Genomic DNA, 18,198 nt, shown 5'->3' with positions numbered 1-18,198 from the left:
GTGTACGTTTTCTCCATAAGGGATCCTCAGATAGTTAAGTAAGACAGAAGCTAATTACTGGAGATCTTCCACATCTGTGTTGGAAATAGTTTTTTTTTTCTTAGCGTTTACACTTGAAAGCTTTGATGTAATTATACTTCCCTGCTTAAATCAGATCACATTTTGATCATGGTTTTCCATCACATTTTTTAATTGTGGTCCACCAGGTCTTAATCAGATCTGGAAAGTGAGCCTCGAGTGAAGAAAGGAACATTGAATTCAGTTTCATTCATAAGCAGCAGCTTTACAGAAATCCAGTCGTCGTTGTAAAGAGACTCCCTGTGACCACATAAGGAAAAAAAACTTAGAGACCAACCAGACTACAAATATAACCAGACTAATTAATATGCCTTGTAAATGTACTACCAGGAGTCAGAGCACATCCTCGGTGCAGCTGCGTAGATCAGTGAGTTGCCGAATAATTGAAAACTCTAGTGCTCACTATAGAGCAACAGATGAGCAAATCGTAGCAGGTTGTGTTCAAACATATGCAAATGTTTTCTTTATAAAAGCCAATAGGCTGTAATATAACCAGCCTGTAATAAAACCTTTGCTGAAAGGCTAATGGGCAGTTACAGTAATGATGGTGCATTTTTTTAGATAGATTCTTTAAAATGGCTGAAGAATAAGTAGATTCCAGGTTTCAGGGGTTCCATAAATTGTGTGCGGTCTGTAATTCTGTAAGAATTGAGCTGTATAACAAACCCCTGTAACAAAAATGAACCTTTATATGTTTGAGATGCTTCATCATTTAGCAATGATTCTAAAAAGACTTGTTAACTGTACATTAAACACGTTTGGGAATTAAGTAGGTAGGACTGTATTGATCCAGATTTTGGATTAGTAAAGTAAATATACATTCTAGTGACTGTCATTCATCATCCTACTGAAAATCCAGATACATTGTCCACTTTTCCAGTACCAGTGATCCTGACCCCTTCTTTTTTCCTGACCTGCCTTAGTTACATCTACAACACTTGGCTGTGTGTGTATATACAGTACAGACCAAAAGTTTGGACACACCTTCTCATTCAAAGAGTTTTCTTTATTTTCATGACTATGAAAATTGTAGATTCACACTGAAGGCATCAAAACTATGAATTAACACGTGTGGAATTATATATGGAATTATATACATAACAAAAAAGTGTGAAACAACTGAAAAATGTCATATTCTAGGTTCTTCAAAGTAGCAACCTTTTGCTTTGATTACTGCTTTGCACACTCTTGGCATTCTCTTGATGAGCTTCAAGAGGTAGTCACCTGAAATGGTCTTCCAACAGTCTTGAAGGAGTTCCCAGAGAGATGCTTGGCACTTGTTGGCCCTTTTGCCTTCACTCTGCGGTCCAGCTCACCCCTAAACCATCTCGATTGGGTTCAGGCTTGGTGACTGTGGAGGCCAGGTCATCTGGCGCAGCACGCCATCACTCTCCTTCTTGGTCAAATAGCCCTTGATGCCTTCAGTGTGACTCCACAATTTTCATAGTCATGAAAATAAAGGTGTGTCCAAACAAGTCTGTACTGTGTGTGTGTGTATATATATATATATATATATATATACACACACACACACAAGTGAATAGTTGAGCATTAAGGGCCTTGCCTAGGGGCCCAGCAAAGGCAGCTTGCCTGGAACAGCATGTGGTGATGAAGTTTCTTGTGAACGAAGTTGTAAAACTACCTGCAGAAGACTTCAAGCACAGTACGTCAGTACGTCCGTCAGTGAAGACCCCGGCCATGGTAGTTCCCTGATCACTAAGTAAAGTACACTGTCCTAGGATGGTTCAGGCGTACTGACACATCTTTGTGCTACTTTAACTCTGGGATAAGTGTATAAATGTAGCAGGGGAGTATGTTGAAAAGTTTCCACTAACAGAAAATTGTTTATTTTATAAACTCAAAAGTTCTGGTTTGACTTGAACACCCTTTGTATTTATACAGCTGAATAGTTGAGGGTTAAGAGCTTTGCTTAAAGGCCCAGCAGTGGTATTTTGTTGTTGTAGGGATTTAAACTAACAACCTTCCAATCAGAGGTCCCACAGCTTAACCACTGAGCTACCACATCCCCTGATTCATCCTGATTCATTCCTACTTCTCTCCTAAAACATAATGGAGAATATCTAATTCACTGCTGAGGATTAATAGTAAAATGAATAAATGTTTTTTTTTTTAAATATCGCTCTGTTTGATTAGTAAACGGATATAAACAAACCTGTCCTTAAAGTGAAATTAGTTAGAGTCTAAAAAAATGAAAAATAGAGGATAGCCGCCGCTAGCTAGTCACCGACCGTAACGAGTCTCCATGATGGGCACTGCACCCAGGCGAATAAATTTTTAGCATGAATTTTTTTATTTTATTAATTATTATAAATGTTGAATTACTTAATACAAACTATTGTATACAGTATTTCAATTACTTTTACCAGATTTTATTGCTAATTTGATAGTATTTATAGCTCTTACATCATTAGTAGATATGCGTAGATAATAATGAACACAGTAACAACTTAGGAACAAATTCATGGTACGAACGGTCGTCCGGAACGTAACTCGTTGCTAAGGTGGGAAGCGTCTGTATATATTTTATTTACTGCATGACAATATAGAACAAAATTCCATGCTGGTATTTAATTTAATTAATTAATTAAACTCATGAATCACTTGTAAAGTTGATTGTAAAACTTAATTACTAACACTGATCTGGATCATTAAGGCAGATCGGAGCCGAGCAATAAGTCAGAGCTTTAGCAGTGAGAACATAGGAATAGGTTTTCTATTGAAACTTTCAGACAGCATAGACCAAATCCAAGATTTTATTTGCTTATTGGATGTTGCTTCTGATTGAAAGTTGGGGTGCAAATTCTTTCTGGCACAACAGTCTGGCTTAGATATTCTATAGGGCTTTCTAAAAATCCATAAAATGATGTGTTAGCGGCTGGCTGGGCGTCCCTTCTGTCTGAAGATGGAGTTGGAATGACACACTGGCCCACAAACCAATGCAGAGTGCTGCCAGCTTCCTACATGCTGCCTGTTCCATTTACGTAGCCATCCAGCCCATTGAGTCTCAGACTCAATTACCTCTCCACTTTCAAAGCTTCGATATCACACAGAGGAAAAACTGGATCATTAGCCCACTACTGTTACTGTACACCTGATATAATATTAGTCTATTCTAGATGTACAGTAACTCACACAGAAGTGCTCCTCTTCACTGTGCTTTATCTTTGAGGGCTGAAACAAATGGACAGTGAGGTTATGCAAAACATGCTGGTCTGTGTTTTAACATGCTTTTGAATGATCTATCAATTATTACTGACCTCAAATCATTTAATGAATGTTTTATTACAGTTTTATAGATAGGAGTTTGTTGACTTATTGACTTCCCATTTTTGGCGTTGCAGTAGGTAGCGATGATTCAGCTTTAGGGTCTGCAGCTCAATCCTGAGTTTGATGGATTCTTTCTGCTTTGAGTTTGACATGCTATAACCATGTCTGCATAGATTCTCCAGGTTTTCTCCTGCTCCCAAGTGAATTGGTGGCCCTAACTGGCCTAACTGCCTGGAGTGGTCATCTATTTTGCCTTTGCCTAATGTAATAAACTCCTAACCCACCCTGATTGTGACGAAGATGAAATAATGAATGACACAAAACCTTATTATATTTCATTTTTAGAAACAATTAACACTTGGTTACCTGATAATCTAATATGCTTCTTAATAACTGCGTCCTTTCCATCATATGAGCTTTCGTAGATCTAAAACATAAGAGAATATATGTATTTAAAAGAATAGAATCTTTTAACACATTGCCAATTTCATTTGCCATTAAGTCTGTTAAAATGATAGGATCTTAGAATGAAAGGTTGACTCTAGAACTTTTTGCCATACTTTTTGTGGTAAACCTTAAAGGTTTCTGGAGAACCGACAATGGGGGCTTCATTTTGGCAAAAATCTTTGGAAAACAAGAACCCATGTGGCTTACCAGAGGTGAAAAGCAACAAATTGAATTTACTTTTTAAAGTCCTTTTTTAAATCATATGATATAATAAAAATTAAAAAATCATGCCCTTGAAACTCCTGCACTGATTAATTTACTGATGGGTAGAGAACAATAAAAGAATGATGCAGACCCAGATAAAAACGAAATTAAAAATATTTTTGCTGCAAAAGTGCATAACTCACATTAGACACTTAAATCATGGACTGTAGTGATTTATTTATTTATTTATTTATTTTTTGTTATTGCACTTTAATTTGTAAAAGTGTTCCTTCAAACCTTTTTAAAACTACAATTGAATCCCCCACCCCACCCCTGCTGTTGAAAAAAAATAAGTCAGTAAAATTTACTTGACTGGTAAATTATTATTATTTTTTATATATATTCCAGTAACTTTACTATTACTTAAGTAACATTTTATCAAAGTAACAATATTTTAACTTAAGTAGAACATTTTATTACTCTTTCCACCTCTGTTGCTTACCTATATCTAAGCGTTTCGCTCTGAGATGTCATAGGTTCTATAAACTGGTAATCAACAAGAATTCGAGGTACAAGTAAGCTGTCCTAAGAGAGTTTTCCATTTAGAACTGTCCTATATACAGAGTTACTCTTCCATTACTCTTACTCTTTCCAGTGAGTATATTAGGAACCAGTCTGGATGGTGACTGTTCTTACATTTGGTTATATAATGTTGGATATATCACGTTGAATTCTAATCTCTAGTCCTTTTATGTGTTTTTTTCCCCATTGATTCTCAGAGAAACTCCCATCTGGGCTATCCAAACGGGACTTTGGATTCTTCCCGACACACGCAGGTTTACAACAAGCTCCGATCTCTTTATCGCAATACTCCGAAAACCCCAGACGCAAAGCTCATACCAAGCCTGTTCGCCATGCCAATGCATCCCGCATCGCTCCAACTCCATCCCTAGGCGCTGATGGTGGCTCAGGTAATCTAGGTGATAGCGCACATGGCATTCACCTGCTGCTACGCCCACCGGACCTTCTCACACCAAGTCAGATGCCTCCTCTTCATGGTCACAGCCCACTTACACCAGCTCCTCCTACATTGCTCACCCATGAAGACCTGGACTCTGCTCAGTCTACAGAGGTGGACTGGGGTTCTGGAGACTATCTGGAGACTTTAACCTTCATGGGATCTGATGGGGAGGACCTTTCTCTGGTCACCACCATTCCCACACATGGGTATGACTCATATGAGTCTGAGGAGGACAGCGCTGGGGTCCGTTACAATACCGACTTTCCATTACGCCCAGTTCTAACCCTCTCCTCTAGGCATCTCCTACCGAGTGCAACCCTCAGATATGAAACTAGCCTAAGGACTGCCCATCCCTCTGATCCCCGCTTGCCCTATGTCCCTGATACTGCCCAGGATGACCTGGATTTTGACTGGGCAGAACTGTACCCTATTGAGCCCACTGAAATGCTGCTTCCAGATATGAATAGTATGGAGTACTATAATGCACTACTGGCCAAAGAAAATGCTAGTGCTGCTCGCAACCAGACACACCTGACTCCCCCTCATATCACTCCCACAGCAACCCTCACACAGCCTACAGTTTCCACACAAACACTTTCCCCTTCTCTAGGTATGGACCCAAGAACAGTAACGGATCAAGTAGATACACCTCACCCCATACCCGGAGTTACCCCGACCTCTCCACACAAATCTACTATACTCCCTATTTCTCCTACAGATCATCAACATCCTGCTGAAATACCTCCTTACCCAGGGAAGGGATCACCTCATCCAGCTTTTCCAGATTTTAAAGCAGGCAGTGACCAACATGTAGTTCTTACAGCTCCACCAGAGATCCCACAGGGTTCAGTCCTTCAGGCTGTAACAGTCAAAATCCCATCTGCTCACAAACCTCAGACACCTACCAGAGCCACGACTACCACTACAACAACAACTACATCTGCCGGGCCCACCAAACAAATACCTCCTGCTCCCAGAATCCCTCTTTCGAATTCACCTCGGCAGTATGTCTGCAACATCACAAAGCAAGATATGTACCTGGTCAGAGTGGGTGAGTGTTTATTGTTTTGTTTTTTTTGCAAAAAGGTACATTTGTAATGTGCATAATGATGAAATATATAAAAAAATACTATATTTACTATATACAATATATGAAGATACTGTATACACTGACCAGGCATAACATTATGACCACTTGCCTAATGTTGTGTTGGTCCCCCAGTTGCTGCCAAAACAGTCCTGACCCGTCGAGCATAACCAGCATTACTGTAACTGTTACCCAAACTTCTTTAGCAGTTTAAGCCACGGTTGCTCGTATGTTGGATCAGACCACACAAGTGTTGGCCCTGTCACCAGTTCACCACTCTTCCTTCCTTGGTCCACTGATACACTGACCACTGCAGACCAGGAACATCCCACAAGAACTACAGTTTTGGAGATGTTCTGACCCATTCGTCTAGCCATCACAAATTGGCCCTTGTCAAACTCACTCAAATCCTTACATTTGACCATTTTTCCTGCTTCTAATACGTCAACATTGAGGACAAAATGTTGACTTGCTGCCATCCCACCCACTAACAGATGCCATGATGGAGAGATAATCAGTGTTATTCACTTCACTGCTCATAATGTTATAATGTCATAATATTATGCCTGGCCAGTGTATATGATCATTTTTAGATTTTAATTGATTGCTTTGTTTTGTAGGAAACCTCCATTCCATGAGATTGAAAAAATAAATAAATAAAAGGAAACCAAATATTTCTATATTAAATGTAGAGATGTATGTATATTATACGTCATGCATAGTGAAATGTGATACTTTAAACCAGTCTTTTAACACAAACTTTTGTCAAACTGTCAAACAAAGAATACATAACGTAAATTGTTTCCGTTTCATTTATTATCTGATTCTGAACGATGTTTTATTTTGGAAAATGACCGGATTCTCTCTGCCACATCTGTCTATGACTCACTCTTGATGCATGTCATGATGCCTCGGTCACATGTCTTACCTACATCCGCTACCTTCTTAAAGGGGCTCCGGCTGCTAACACATAATACATCAGCGCTCAATTCAAACCCCCAAGCGAGCAAAATGAACAGAAAACAACACAGTGGATTCCGTTTATTATTATATTTAGAAAATACCAGTTTTTATGCTGGTCGTATCATTTTATTTTGTTGTATTTATCTGCCACACCTTTAAAGGCCGGTGTGAAAATATTGTCCGACATTAATCCGGTCCGTGGCGCAAAAAAGGTTGGTGATTAGAGTACAGATTAAAATGAGATTAAATGGGAGTTAAACATTATTTCTTATTAGAAAATCTGATTTTTACTACGTCATTGCATAGCTTTAGTGGTTGGGTTTGCATAGAAAAAATGCCCTCTGATATTCTAGGTGTAGACTTTTGTTCCAAATAAAGTGAATCCTACAAATCCAACAAAAACCAGTGTAGACATTGCTAATTTCATTATATTTGTAGCATCTTGTATTGAACAGAACCTGTCGTAAAATAGCAAAATTGGTTAAATAATTTACAGTAGTCTACAGGAACTCAAAAAACATCTGTATGAAGTAATTGAAGGAATTTAAACTTCTTATTGACCTCGGATCCCTGAAACTGCAGGTATGCCAAGTGCGACCTCTGTGGCGTTCGCGAAAACACATGTGAAGGAGATTTTGAGACGAGAGTTCAACCGGACCGTGGAGCTGCAGGTGGGTCCCATTCACTTTTAACTATGTGTTAATATTTACCTGTATGCATGTGCTAGGTGCATTTATTTAAGAAATGTATGTACAGTTAATCGTCAAAGTGTGCACTAGGGCTCAGGATTCAAGTTCAGGCTTGAGATTTTCTGTATTGACTTGGACTCAAAATTATTGGTATTTTGTACTGCAAATTGTTTGTCTTTGGATCTGGTATGGGATCTGGTATTCAGAGGTGGAAAATAATGAATTACGTTTTCTTCTGTTAATGTAATTGAGTAGTTTTTTTTAGTTCCTATATTTTTAAAGTAGTTTTTAAAAATCTGTAATTTTACTTTTACTTAAGTCTGTTTTGTTTGAAGTATTGTATTTAATTACATTTTAAATCATATTCGCTACTTTTAAAAAAAATATTGCAATTAGGGAAAAATCACGCTCAAGAAACTACTGCACTGATTAATAACAGGAGAATAAACACGCCAAACTGGCAAGAAAGAAGGGAATGGACAAGACAGACACCAGTGATGCAGATCAGAGCGCTCATTTTCAATTTCTCTCATTATAATAAATGACATTATAACAGAAGATTTTTTTATTTTATTTATTTATTTTTTTTATTTTATTTTTTTTGCTGCTGTGAAAGTGCATAACTCAAATAATGCACTGCTGTGTTTTTGTTTTGTTAGTGCACTAATTTGTAAAGGTGTTCCTTTAAATAAAAACAACTAGTTTCCTTTATTAACTTCACTAAAATTGACTGAAGAAATAATGATTCTTCACAAAGTTCAACAAGTAATTTTTTGTTTAAGAAAACATTAGTTCATTGCCTGAATGAATGCAACTAATTGAAGTCATGGTTTTAAATTTTAAATTGGTTTTAAAAGTTTCAAAACTTCAGTTTGACCTCAAAATTGACTTAAGTTGAAGTCTAGACTTGATCTTAGCTAGTCCTGTTCTTAGACAGTTAATAGACTTGGACAATGTTGGGCTTTACTACAGCTCTAGTTTGCACTTTGGTTTCTAGATATTGGGACACAAAAGAGCTTAGAATCAGCTTCTGTATTTTTTCCCCTTAAGGGTGTTGTAAAAAAAAAAATTGAGCTTTGACACTTATGTGTTTTGCAGGTTCTTAAAGCTCCGCCCAATTTTGTTTTCCGGGCCGTATCTGGCCCACTCATATATACAGCAGTGTCGATCATCAACACTCTCCGCCAATCAGCACGCAGCACTTCATCTTCCACCATCCTCACTGTTACACCCATATATCCTGTACCTGATAACATCAATCAGGTCCACTCAGGTAAGTCGTGGATCTTTTCCAGGTTTATAAAACTCAGCATTCTGTGCTTTAGCAGGTGCTCCCCAAGCAAGCGGTAATAGTGCCTCTTTGAACAGAGACACGCAGCGACAGCATGCAGTATGTAGGAGAAACGTCGGCCGAATGCCAGCTGCCATAAGGCTACACTGTAGGCATCTTATCAGCAAACTGTAAATCTGTAAAATAAAGAGCTTGAGGCGACGTGTACAGCAAAGCCGTGTATTGTCCAATCCAGGATTACTGACACTCCATAAAAATGATTCATTATTATTGTATAAAATAAAAATGATTCTCTGCAAAACACAAAAACGTCTCTCCTAAAACCAGTGGTGGACGAAGAACACAAACCATGTACTTGAGATAATGTAGAGATACACAAGGTAAAATATCACCCCAGTTAAACTTTCCCTTAAATAAAAGTACAAAAGTATTTGCCTTCAGATGTACTTAAGTATCCAAATTACTATGATAGATTGACCATGTATGTTTTTCTCCTTATAAATAGAAAAGGAACGACTGATTTCACAAAATGTGGTTAAATCTTCTTCTTTTGGGCTTCTCCCATTAGGGGGCGCCACAGCGGATCATCCGTCTCCATACCCCTCTGTCCTCTACATCTGCCTCTTCACACCAACTACTTGCATGTCTTCCTTCACCACATCCATAAACCTCCTCCTTGGTCTTCCTCTTTTCCTCCTTCCTGGTGTCTCCATCCTCAGCATTCTCCTACCGATATACCCCATGTCCCTCCTCTGCACACGTCCAAACCATCTTAATCGCACCTCCCTCGCCTTGTCTCCAAAACGTCCTACATGCGCTGTCCCTCTAACAAACTCTTTTCTAATCCTGTCCATCCTCGTCACGCTCAACAAAAACCTTAACATCTTCAGCTCTGCTACCTCCAGCTCCACCTCCTGTCTTTTACTCAATGCCACTGTCAACAACATCTCAGGTCTCGTAGTTGAGTAACAAGTAAAATATTTTCTTTAAAATGTAGTGAAGTTAAACTAAAAGTCTTCTCATATTGGAACACTTCAGTAAAGTACAGATACATGAAAAAGCTACTTAAGTACAAATTAAATTTACTTCGTTACTGCCCACCACTGCTGAAAACGTGGCAAAAGTCTTCACCTTTTACAGCTGAACCAAGTGTAATCCATGGAATTCCTACGAGGTCATGCATTATAATATTTCGTTTGGTTTTCTCGTTATCACGAGTCGATATTCCCATACTGAGATTTCGAACGGCACCGTGTACTCCAAGATGTACACCAGAGCGCCTCCAGAAAGCGCTAGATTTTCCTGCCATACAATTACGCCGTTAGAAAACAAGTTTTTACGTTGAGATCCGAAGAAGACAACATCTATTATGACGAGATCACGAGAAAATTAAGTCGTAACAACGAGAAAGAAAAATAGATTACAATGCATGGCCTCTTAGGACTTTCGTAGAAATCTGCTTCAAATTTGTCATAAAATGATTAGTTTGTGTTTATCCTCTATATTACTGTTTGTTGAAAAAAGGAGTGTCAGCACAAAATATACAACTATAAGTTTATACAAAACTGCAGAAAATTTGAATACATTTCCTAGGTGGAAAACATTAAAAATATTACAAATTGAATGTGTTATTCATTTTCTAGATTAATTTCTGCTCATGTATTTAGATTAGGCAAAAATTCAGGACTTGGTTTTCTGTGTGAATGCGAGCTTTCGTGTCCAGTGTTGCAGTTTGTGCCGAGCCACGTGGACGTGCGAGTGTGCAGCTTCAGCGAGCGCGTGGAGAGAGGACTCTTCATGGCTTATTCGGAAGTGCGCAGGCGATCGCAGGAGAATGGAAACTTCACTGTACATGTGTGTGGTGTTTTATATCAATTTAAAAAGGAAAAATCGGAAAACTTGTTATAGTTGAGGATGAAACGTCATGTCACTGGTCATGGTGTGGTGTTTTTTTTTTTTTTCGGGGCAGATCTTGAACATCACCATCAGTTTGGCGAAAGGCCAGAAGCAGCAGAAAACTCCGGTGGATATCACGTTTGCCATCCGCGATTCCCACGGCTACCTCAGGGGCTCCGACGTCAGCGCTCACCTGAGACAGCTGCATGTGGTGGAGTTCAGCTTCTACCTGGGATTTCCTGCAGTGCAGATCGCAGAACGTAAGTGTATTTACACATACACACAAACACAAACACACACAAAATCAAACATGCACATATGCCCATGGAGTATATACTGTATGGTCTTTTTATATATATATATATATATATATATATATATATATATATATATATATATATATATATATATAAAATAGCTCTTCTCTTCTCTTCTCTTCTCTATTCTACTCTACTTTACTCTTCTCTTCTCTTCTCTTCTCTTCTCTTCTCTTCTCTTCTCTTCTCTTCTCTTCTCTTCTCTTCTCTATTCTACTCTACTTTACTCTTCTCTTCTCTTCTCTATTCTACTCTACTCTACTCTACTCTATTCTACTCTACTCTACTCTACTCTTCTCTTCTCTATTCTACTCTACTCTACTCTACTCTTCTCTTCTCTTCTCTACTCTACTCTACTCTACTCTTCTCTTCTCTTCTCTTCTCTTCTCTTCTCTTCTCTTCTCTTCTCTATTCTATTCTACTCTACTCTACTCTTCTCTTCTCTTCTCTTCTCTTCTCTTCTCTTCTCTTCTCTTCTCTTCTCTTCTCTTCTCTTCTCTTCTCTACTCTACTCTACTCTACTCTTCTCTTCTCTTCTCTTCTCTTCTCTACTCTTCTCTTCTCTTCTCTTCTCTTCTCTTCTCTTCTCTTCTCTATTCTACTCTACTCTACTCTACTCTACTCTACTCTACTCTACTCTACTCTACTCTACTCTACTCTTCTCTTCTCTTCTCTTCTCTTCTCTACTCTACTCTACTCTACTCTACTCTACTCTACTCTACTCTTCTCTTCTCTTCCCTTCTCCAGCTTTTCATTATCCGGAGCTGAATGTATCTCATCATATGCGATCATCCTGGGTAAAGACTGGTAGGAAACGAATCGAATTCAATATGTTTCTCTGCACTGTTATTATGAAGTGATATTGTAGGCACCGTGTCTTGTGATCATGTAGACGTTTCTTATTCGATTTGATATGCAATGTTCTAATTATAATGTTTTGTGTGTGTGTGTGTGTGTGTGTGTGTGTGTGCTGCAGTGTTACTGGGTGTGTTAGATCAGCGTGTGAGTGAGAGGACGTTCCAGGCTAAAATGGAAAGGAGACTGGCTTTGTTGGTGGGGGAGGGGCTTGGACTCAGCAGTGGGCGACGCTGGAGAAGAGCAACAACCGTGGGCAACAACAGCGTGCAGGTCATTCCACCATCCTTTTCACCATCCACCATCCTTTTTTCATCATCTCAAGTTTCTGGGCTTCTGGGGTAATCCTTTAGAAAAAAATGAATATTTGTTCACAAACACTCAAACAGAAATCTGTCCTCAATTCTGGCATATAACCACCCGTCTGCCCACACACACACACACACACACACACACACACACACAGATACACAGTTCCATATGTGTACACAAATAGGACTTCTCACTGTTTGCGTCTGTCTCTATTTTGCATCTCTGTGCATCAGATTGTACGAGCTTTACGCCTGGACGGGGCAGATAACCCTCTAGAGTTGGTGTATTTTGTGGAGGCAGGGTCAGGAGAGAGACTGTCTGCTCAGACCACTGCTGCCATGCTGAACAGACTTAACCTGCAGAGGGCAGCCATCGTGTTGGGCTACCGTGTGCATGGAATACTGGCTACACGTACGACACACACACACACACGCACACACACACACACACACCTGACTATAAAATTTGTATTTGCTTTTTAAACAAATATTCCTATTTCACATTTGCTGTTAGAATAAGTTCCATTCTTCTGGGAAGATGTTCAACTTGAATTTTTTTTGTGCTTGAGATTTGGGCTCATCCAGCTACAAGGGTGTTTATAACGTCTGGACAAGGAGGCCTGGAGTGCAGCCAGAGTTCAAATTTATCATGTTCAATATGGTTGAGGTCAGAGCTCTTCAGCAGGACACAGTCCAAACCATGTAAATCAGACCTTCATAGAGTTTGCTTTTGGGGTCTCCTACTGTAGTTTTAGTGAAGGGAAAATTTCATGCTACTGCATCCAGAGACGTCCTATACAATTGTGTGCCTCCATCTTTGTGGCAGTAGTGGGCAGTAACAAAGAAAATGTATTTCGTTACTGTTCTTAAGTATTTTTTTTTACGAATCTGTACTTTACAGAAGTATTTCCATTTTTGGAGACTTTTACTTTAACTTCACTACATTTTAAAGTTAAATATCTCACTTTTTTCTTATCTACATTTTGTGAAATCAATCTTTTTATTTATGAGGATAAAAAACACAGAGATCCACCAATCAGGTTTGTGCGCACGCTCTGTTTTGAACTTGTATTGATTGCCGCTTGGTGGTTTCTACTGATCACCAACATACAAGTCAGCATCAGTTCAACAGCAAGCAGAACATTTAAAGAGGAATAAATGATGGAAGAATCCAGACTCGAACTCGCCACAACACCAATTGCCTTATTATGCAATGTTTTTTAATGATTTGAATAGAAGGCTTTGGTCTCATGATAATTTGAATATATTTCAATCAGTGTTTGAATAATTAGTATTATTTTATTAATAGATTGGTGTTCTAAAAGTAAAATTTGAGACTTTTCACATAAACTGAGTGCAAGTATTGTGACAAAAATTATAATAGGAACTTTAAAGCCAGAATAAATGATAGTACTTTGGATACTTAAGTACATTTGAAGACAAATACTTTTGTACTTTTATTCAAGTGAAGGTTTAAAGGCTGCACTTTTAATTTTAATGAAGACATATTTCACCTGCTGTATTTCTACTTTAACTCAACTACAAGGTTTGTGTCCTTCATCCACCACTGCTTTGAGGTAACAGTTTGTGTAAGAACCACATAGGCCTGAAAATATGACTCAGGTGTCCCAATTAAAAAATATATATATATAAATACATAAAAATACAAACTTGTTAGAATGTTTATGGCAATTACATTTTTCTCTCATTGGTCTTGAACATCTATATCTAATCTAGATTATATAAAACTTGCAAACCTCACTCATTTTCTGTGTTGTGGTACGTCAGCGGTGGAGAAGTTATCCCTGGCCCCCTCTGAGACACAGCCCAGTAATGTGTGGCTGATTATTGGGGTGGTGGTCCCCGGGGTGGTGGTCCTCATCATCATCATCATCCTCTACTGGAAACTGTGCCGCTCCGAGAAACTGGAGTTCCAACCAGATGCCATGAGCACCATCCAACAGAGACAGAAGGTCTGGGTCGAACCATTTCACAGTGTATGTACACTTGTGTGTGTGCCAGTGTGTGTGTGTTTTTGTGTGTGTTTAAGTGGATCACTCATTCATTTTACATGCAGGGTAGGCATTTGACTCTTCCTTCTATCCAGTGAAGTGTGTTTGCAGATAATTGGACTTTTAGTGTGCTAGGCTACATTAGAACTTTACCTTACTTGAATAGAACATGAAATGAAGTTAATCGGATTTTAATAGTGCTTAGAAGGTAAGAAGGCTTGCCCTTGGTGTGTGTGTCTCAATTTCTGTCTCTGTCAAATGTCTCTCTGTCTCATTCGATTGATTCCATTTTCTGATAACAGTCATTGATCAGATTTACCGAAGCAATTGGACTGCAGCAAGGATGTCATTATGTCATGCTATTTTTAGCTTTCTTTCTGGAGGATCTCTACACCTGTGTGTGTGTGTGTGTGTGTGTGTGTGTGTGTGTGTGTGTGTGTGTGTGTGTGTGTGTGCGCGCGTGTGTGTGTGTGTGTGTGCATGTGCATGTGTTCAGCTACAGGCCCCAAGTGTAAAAGGCTTTGACTTTGCCAAGCTCCACCTTGGACAACAAAGTAAAGATGACATCATGGTAATCCAAGAACCCTCCCCGATGCCACCATCTGTCAAAGAGGCCACGCCCTCCGAAGGTGGAGAACTGAACACGCCCAAATCCAAAAACTCGTCCACTAAAGTGTCACGTGCAGCTCGAAGAAGGAGCAGGTTGTAAATTAGTGTTCTTTTGCGTGTCTTCTGTGTGTTCTTGAGGCAAAGGCAGTTCGTGACCTGTGTGTGTGTGTATGTGTGTGTGTGTGTGTGTGTGTGTGTGTGTGTGTGTGTGTGTGTGTGTGTGTGTGTGTGTGTGTGGTAGATTGTCTCCATCCGATGGTGATTCGTTGGCTAGCGAGGTGTCCAGTGGCCGAGAGTCAGCAGAAGAAAGCACCAGACCTGCAATCACACCCAGTGACAGCAAACCTCATCACCGCAAGAGCAAACATGGTAATAAAAACAGTTTCACACACACAAACACACACTCCACAGAGTAAAGAGGTGTATCACGGTGGTATTGGTATAAAAAAAAAAAAAAAAAGTAGTTTATATGTAAAAAGTGAAATTTAAGGTTATAAATTATGTACTACAGTTTTAATTCAGATCTGAAGAGAATACCGCTAGAGCAGTGAAAGAAAGAAGAGTCTGAGCGGGAGTGGTGAGAATGTAGAGAGATAGAGATTAGATGCAATCTTTATTCCACTGTGGCTATTGTGAGTTTTACCTCCTGATATACAATAAACCAAGTGTTGATCTCCTGAGCTCCTTGTCGGTGTCTGAACTTCAGTAGCGAAAAAAACGTTCAGCAGAGCAAAGGCCAGAACCCATGAATGCGTGCGGGGGAAGAACAGTGTGTAGATTGATTTCTCCTCGCTAAACTGTTTTCTTGAGCATGTTCTCTCAGCATTGCTGCTGCTATGTAAATGTAATGTATCACAACACTACAGAGACCAAGGCGTGTCCTGAGAGTTACATAGAATATAGATTAACATGGCAGAGGTAGAGCTGCATCTGCCTCGAGACAGAACAAGAAATGAACATCTGGTTTTATTTAATCTATTATGTTTTGCACCCCTCCCTCATATACACTAAGTATCATTTATATATACAATATATAAATAATATTAATATGAATATAATATTGGCGTATCTTGCATAACTGCATGAACCCTTATGGCACAATACAATTCAATACATTTATGATCACTACCTTACTCTGAAGACTTACACTGAATGGAGTCAGTCAGGTTGCATAGTCTGGACAGTAGCTGCTGATAACCAACCTCAAGCAGACTTCCAAATGATCATAAGTCATGGTGGAACAGTAATTAAACTTAATAATCTTCATTTGGGAAAATACTGACTCACATAAATAAGTGGAGTCACTTAGCTTGCAGCAGTTTTGCAGTATTTCATGGTGACCCGTGTGTTAGAAGAGAAGAGAGCTCAGACTGGCCGCCCCTATAGGTCAATCAAGTGGCAAATGCCATAGAGAGGATAGGTGATAGACTAACATCCAAAAAATTTTGGAATAAAACACAATGCACCCATACTACTTTTGGGCACCAATGTTCTTAAACATTAAACATAATATGTTATTTTTTTATGAGTTCTTAAAAAGAAATAGTTGCAGAATAAGAGTAAACACTGACTTTAGTCATGTTTTACTCCTCATTTATCAGGTTATATCCCGGTTAAAAAACTTACATTTGCTTTTTTTTTGTATCTTTTCTGCTTCTGCCTTGTATTCATATTCCGTTTCGGCTGAACAGCGAAGAACAAACTTGGTAAGCTGCTTTATTTTCCCTGAGTTCACCAGCGTCACTAGAATCTCGTGAGCATACTTTTACCCTCTGACCCTGTGTGAAGCAGGGGCGACATCGGGCAGCGGTGCTGATGAACAGTTATCTTCTTCCTCCATATTTGACCATGTGGATCGCCTGTCTCGAGGCTCATCTGATGGAACACGACGGATTTCCAATAAGGTCCAGTTAATTGCCATGCAGCCTGTGCCGAGCCCGACCACTCATTCGCATAATCAAGCTCTAAGCCCTGCCCTCAGTGAAAGAATGACGGATGGAAGCAAGGTTAGCTCTGAGGTGAGTAGAACTGTAGTGTTCAGAGGTGCATTAAGATTTGTGGTAGGATGATGTGCTCTTTTACTAAAACGTGTGGGTTTTGGTTGTGCATGCATTCAGATCCAGGTTGCTCTCAGGCACAAGTCTGAGATCGAACACCATCGCAATAAGATACGACTACGTGCCAAGAGAAAAGGCCACTACGAGTTTCCGTCCATGGAGGACATTATAGCGGTGTTTGGAGACAGTTCAGAGCAGCAGCGAGTCTACCAGCAAGCCCAGGAGCAAATACACAAGATCCTACATCCTGATACACAAACCCCCTCACCGAACGGAGAGCCTCACAGGAGGTAATAATAATCTTTATTAATAAGATTTCACATATATAAGATAATAAGATGTAGATTTTAAAATATATCCAACCAGACCAGAGAACTGGCCAAGATGAACAAGTGTGTTTTGTTCTGGATCCATAATATTGCCTTCACTTGTAATATTTTTCTACAGTAACAGCTTACATGAGGTTAAATAGGAGGATTTTTTTATACGTGTAATTGTTTTATAGTTTTCTGGGTGGAGGGAATATTTTCAGAAAAAAGAGAAGTTGTTTGACATGAAAAGATGACTTCGAGGACATATTCCAGAATTGGTAGGAACGATGGGAGCTCTGTATTTCTGTGCACTGTATTGCTGTGCAAGAGGACTATTTTGAAGGGGTGTAAAGCCCAAGTCTGGATAAATAGAGAGAGTTGCGTTATGAAGGGCAGCGTAAAACATGTGCCAAATCAAATATGCGAATCACGAACCAGAATTTACTACTGGATCGGTCGGGGCCCGGGTTACCCACGACCACCACAGGTATTGTTAGCCTACAGGGAAATTGGGCTACTGTTGCCCAAAGGAGGAGAAGTAGAGGAGAAAGACATCCACACAGACAGCAGGGAAAGGAGAAGTGTAGGAAAGTGGAGGTTAGAGTTGGTACATAAAATGTTAGAACTATGACTGGTAAAGGGAGAGAGTCAGATGATGGAGCTGGAGCAGAGAAAGGTAGATATGTGTGTTCAGGAGACCAAGTGGAAAGAGAGTAAGGCCAGGAACATTGGAGGTGGGTTTAAACTGTTCTTTCATGGTGT

The 18,198-nt window shown here is 39.4% G+C and overlaps 1 protein-coding gene across 18 annotated transcripts in view; it reads left to right on the top strand.

Annotated features, from left to right (window-relative positions):
• LOC310719276 (UPF0606 protein KIAA1549) overlaps positions 1 to 18,198 on the top strand; it is a 35,493-nt gene that overhangs the window by 8,305 nt on the left and 8,990 nt on the right. For 3 of the 18 annotated variants that reach the window (XM_083528822.1, XM_083528817.1, XM_083528818.1), the window contains exons 3-15: positions 4,797 to 6,089; positions 7,671 to 7,759; positions 8,876 to 9,050; positions 10,792 to 10,922; positions 11,038 to 11,224; positions 12,029 to 12,088; positions 12,258 to 12,409; positions 12,682 to 12,859; positions 14,236 to 14,420; positions 14,956 to 15,161; positions 15,310 to 15,449; positions 16,860 to 17,086; positions 17,186 to 17,415. In XM_083528822.1, the coding sequence (XP_083384948.1) occupies positions 4,797 to 6,089; positions 7,671 to 7,759; positions 8,876 to 9,050; positions 10,792 to 10,922; positions 11,038 to 11,224; positions 12,029 to 12,088; positions 12,258 to 12,409; positions 12,682 to 12,859; positions 14,236 to 14,420; positions 14,956 to 15,161; positions 15,310 to 15,449; positions 16,860 to 17,086; positions 17,186 to 17,415 (3,253 nt within the window). Of the gene's footprint in view, positions 1 to 4,796; positions 6,090 to 7,670; positions 7,760 to 8,875; positions 9,051 to 10,791; positions 10,923 to 11,037; positions 11,225 to 12,028; positions 12,089 to 12,257; positions 12,410 to 12,681; positions 12,860 to 14,235; positions 14,445 to 14,955; positions 15,162 to 15,309; positions 15,450 to 16,759; positions 16,775 to 16,856; positions 17,087 to 17,185; positions 17,416 to 18,198 lie in introns of all 18 variants that reach the window. The other 15 variants (XM_083528826.1, XM_083528814.1, XM_083528821.1 and 12 more) reach the window with 11 other exon arrangements.

This window comes from Silurus aristotelis, assembly GCF_946808225.1.
Source record: "Silurus aristotelis genome assembly, chromosome: 24".
NCBI lineage: Eukaryota > Metazoa > Chordata > Actinopteri > Siluriformes > Siluridae > Silurus > Silurus aristotelis.
Note: the sequence above shows the minus strand (reverse complement) of the source record. Positions and strands in the feature narration are given on the sequence as shown.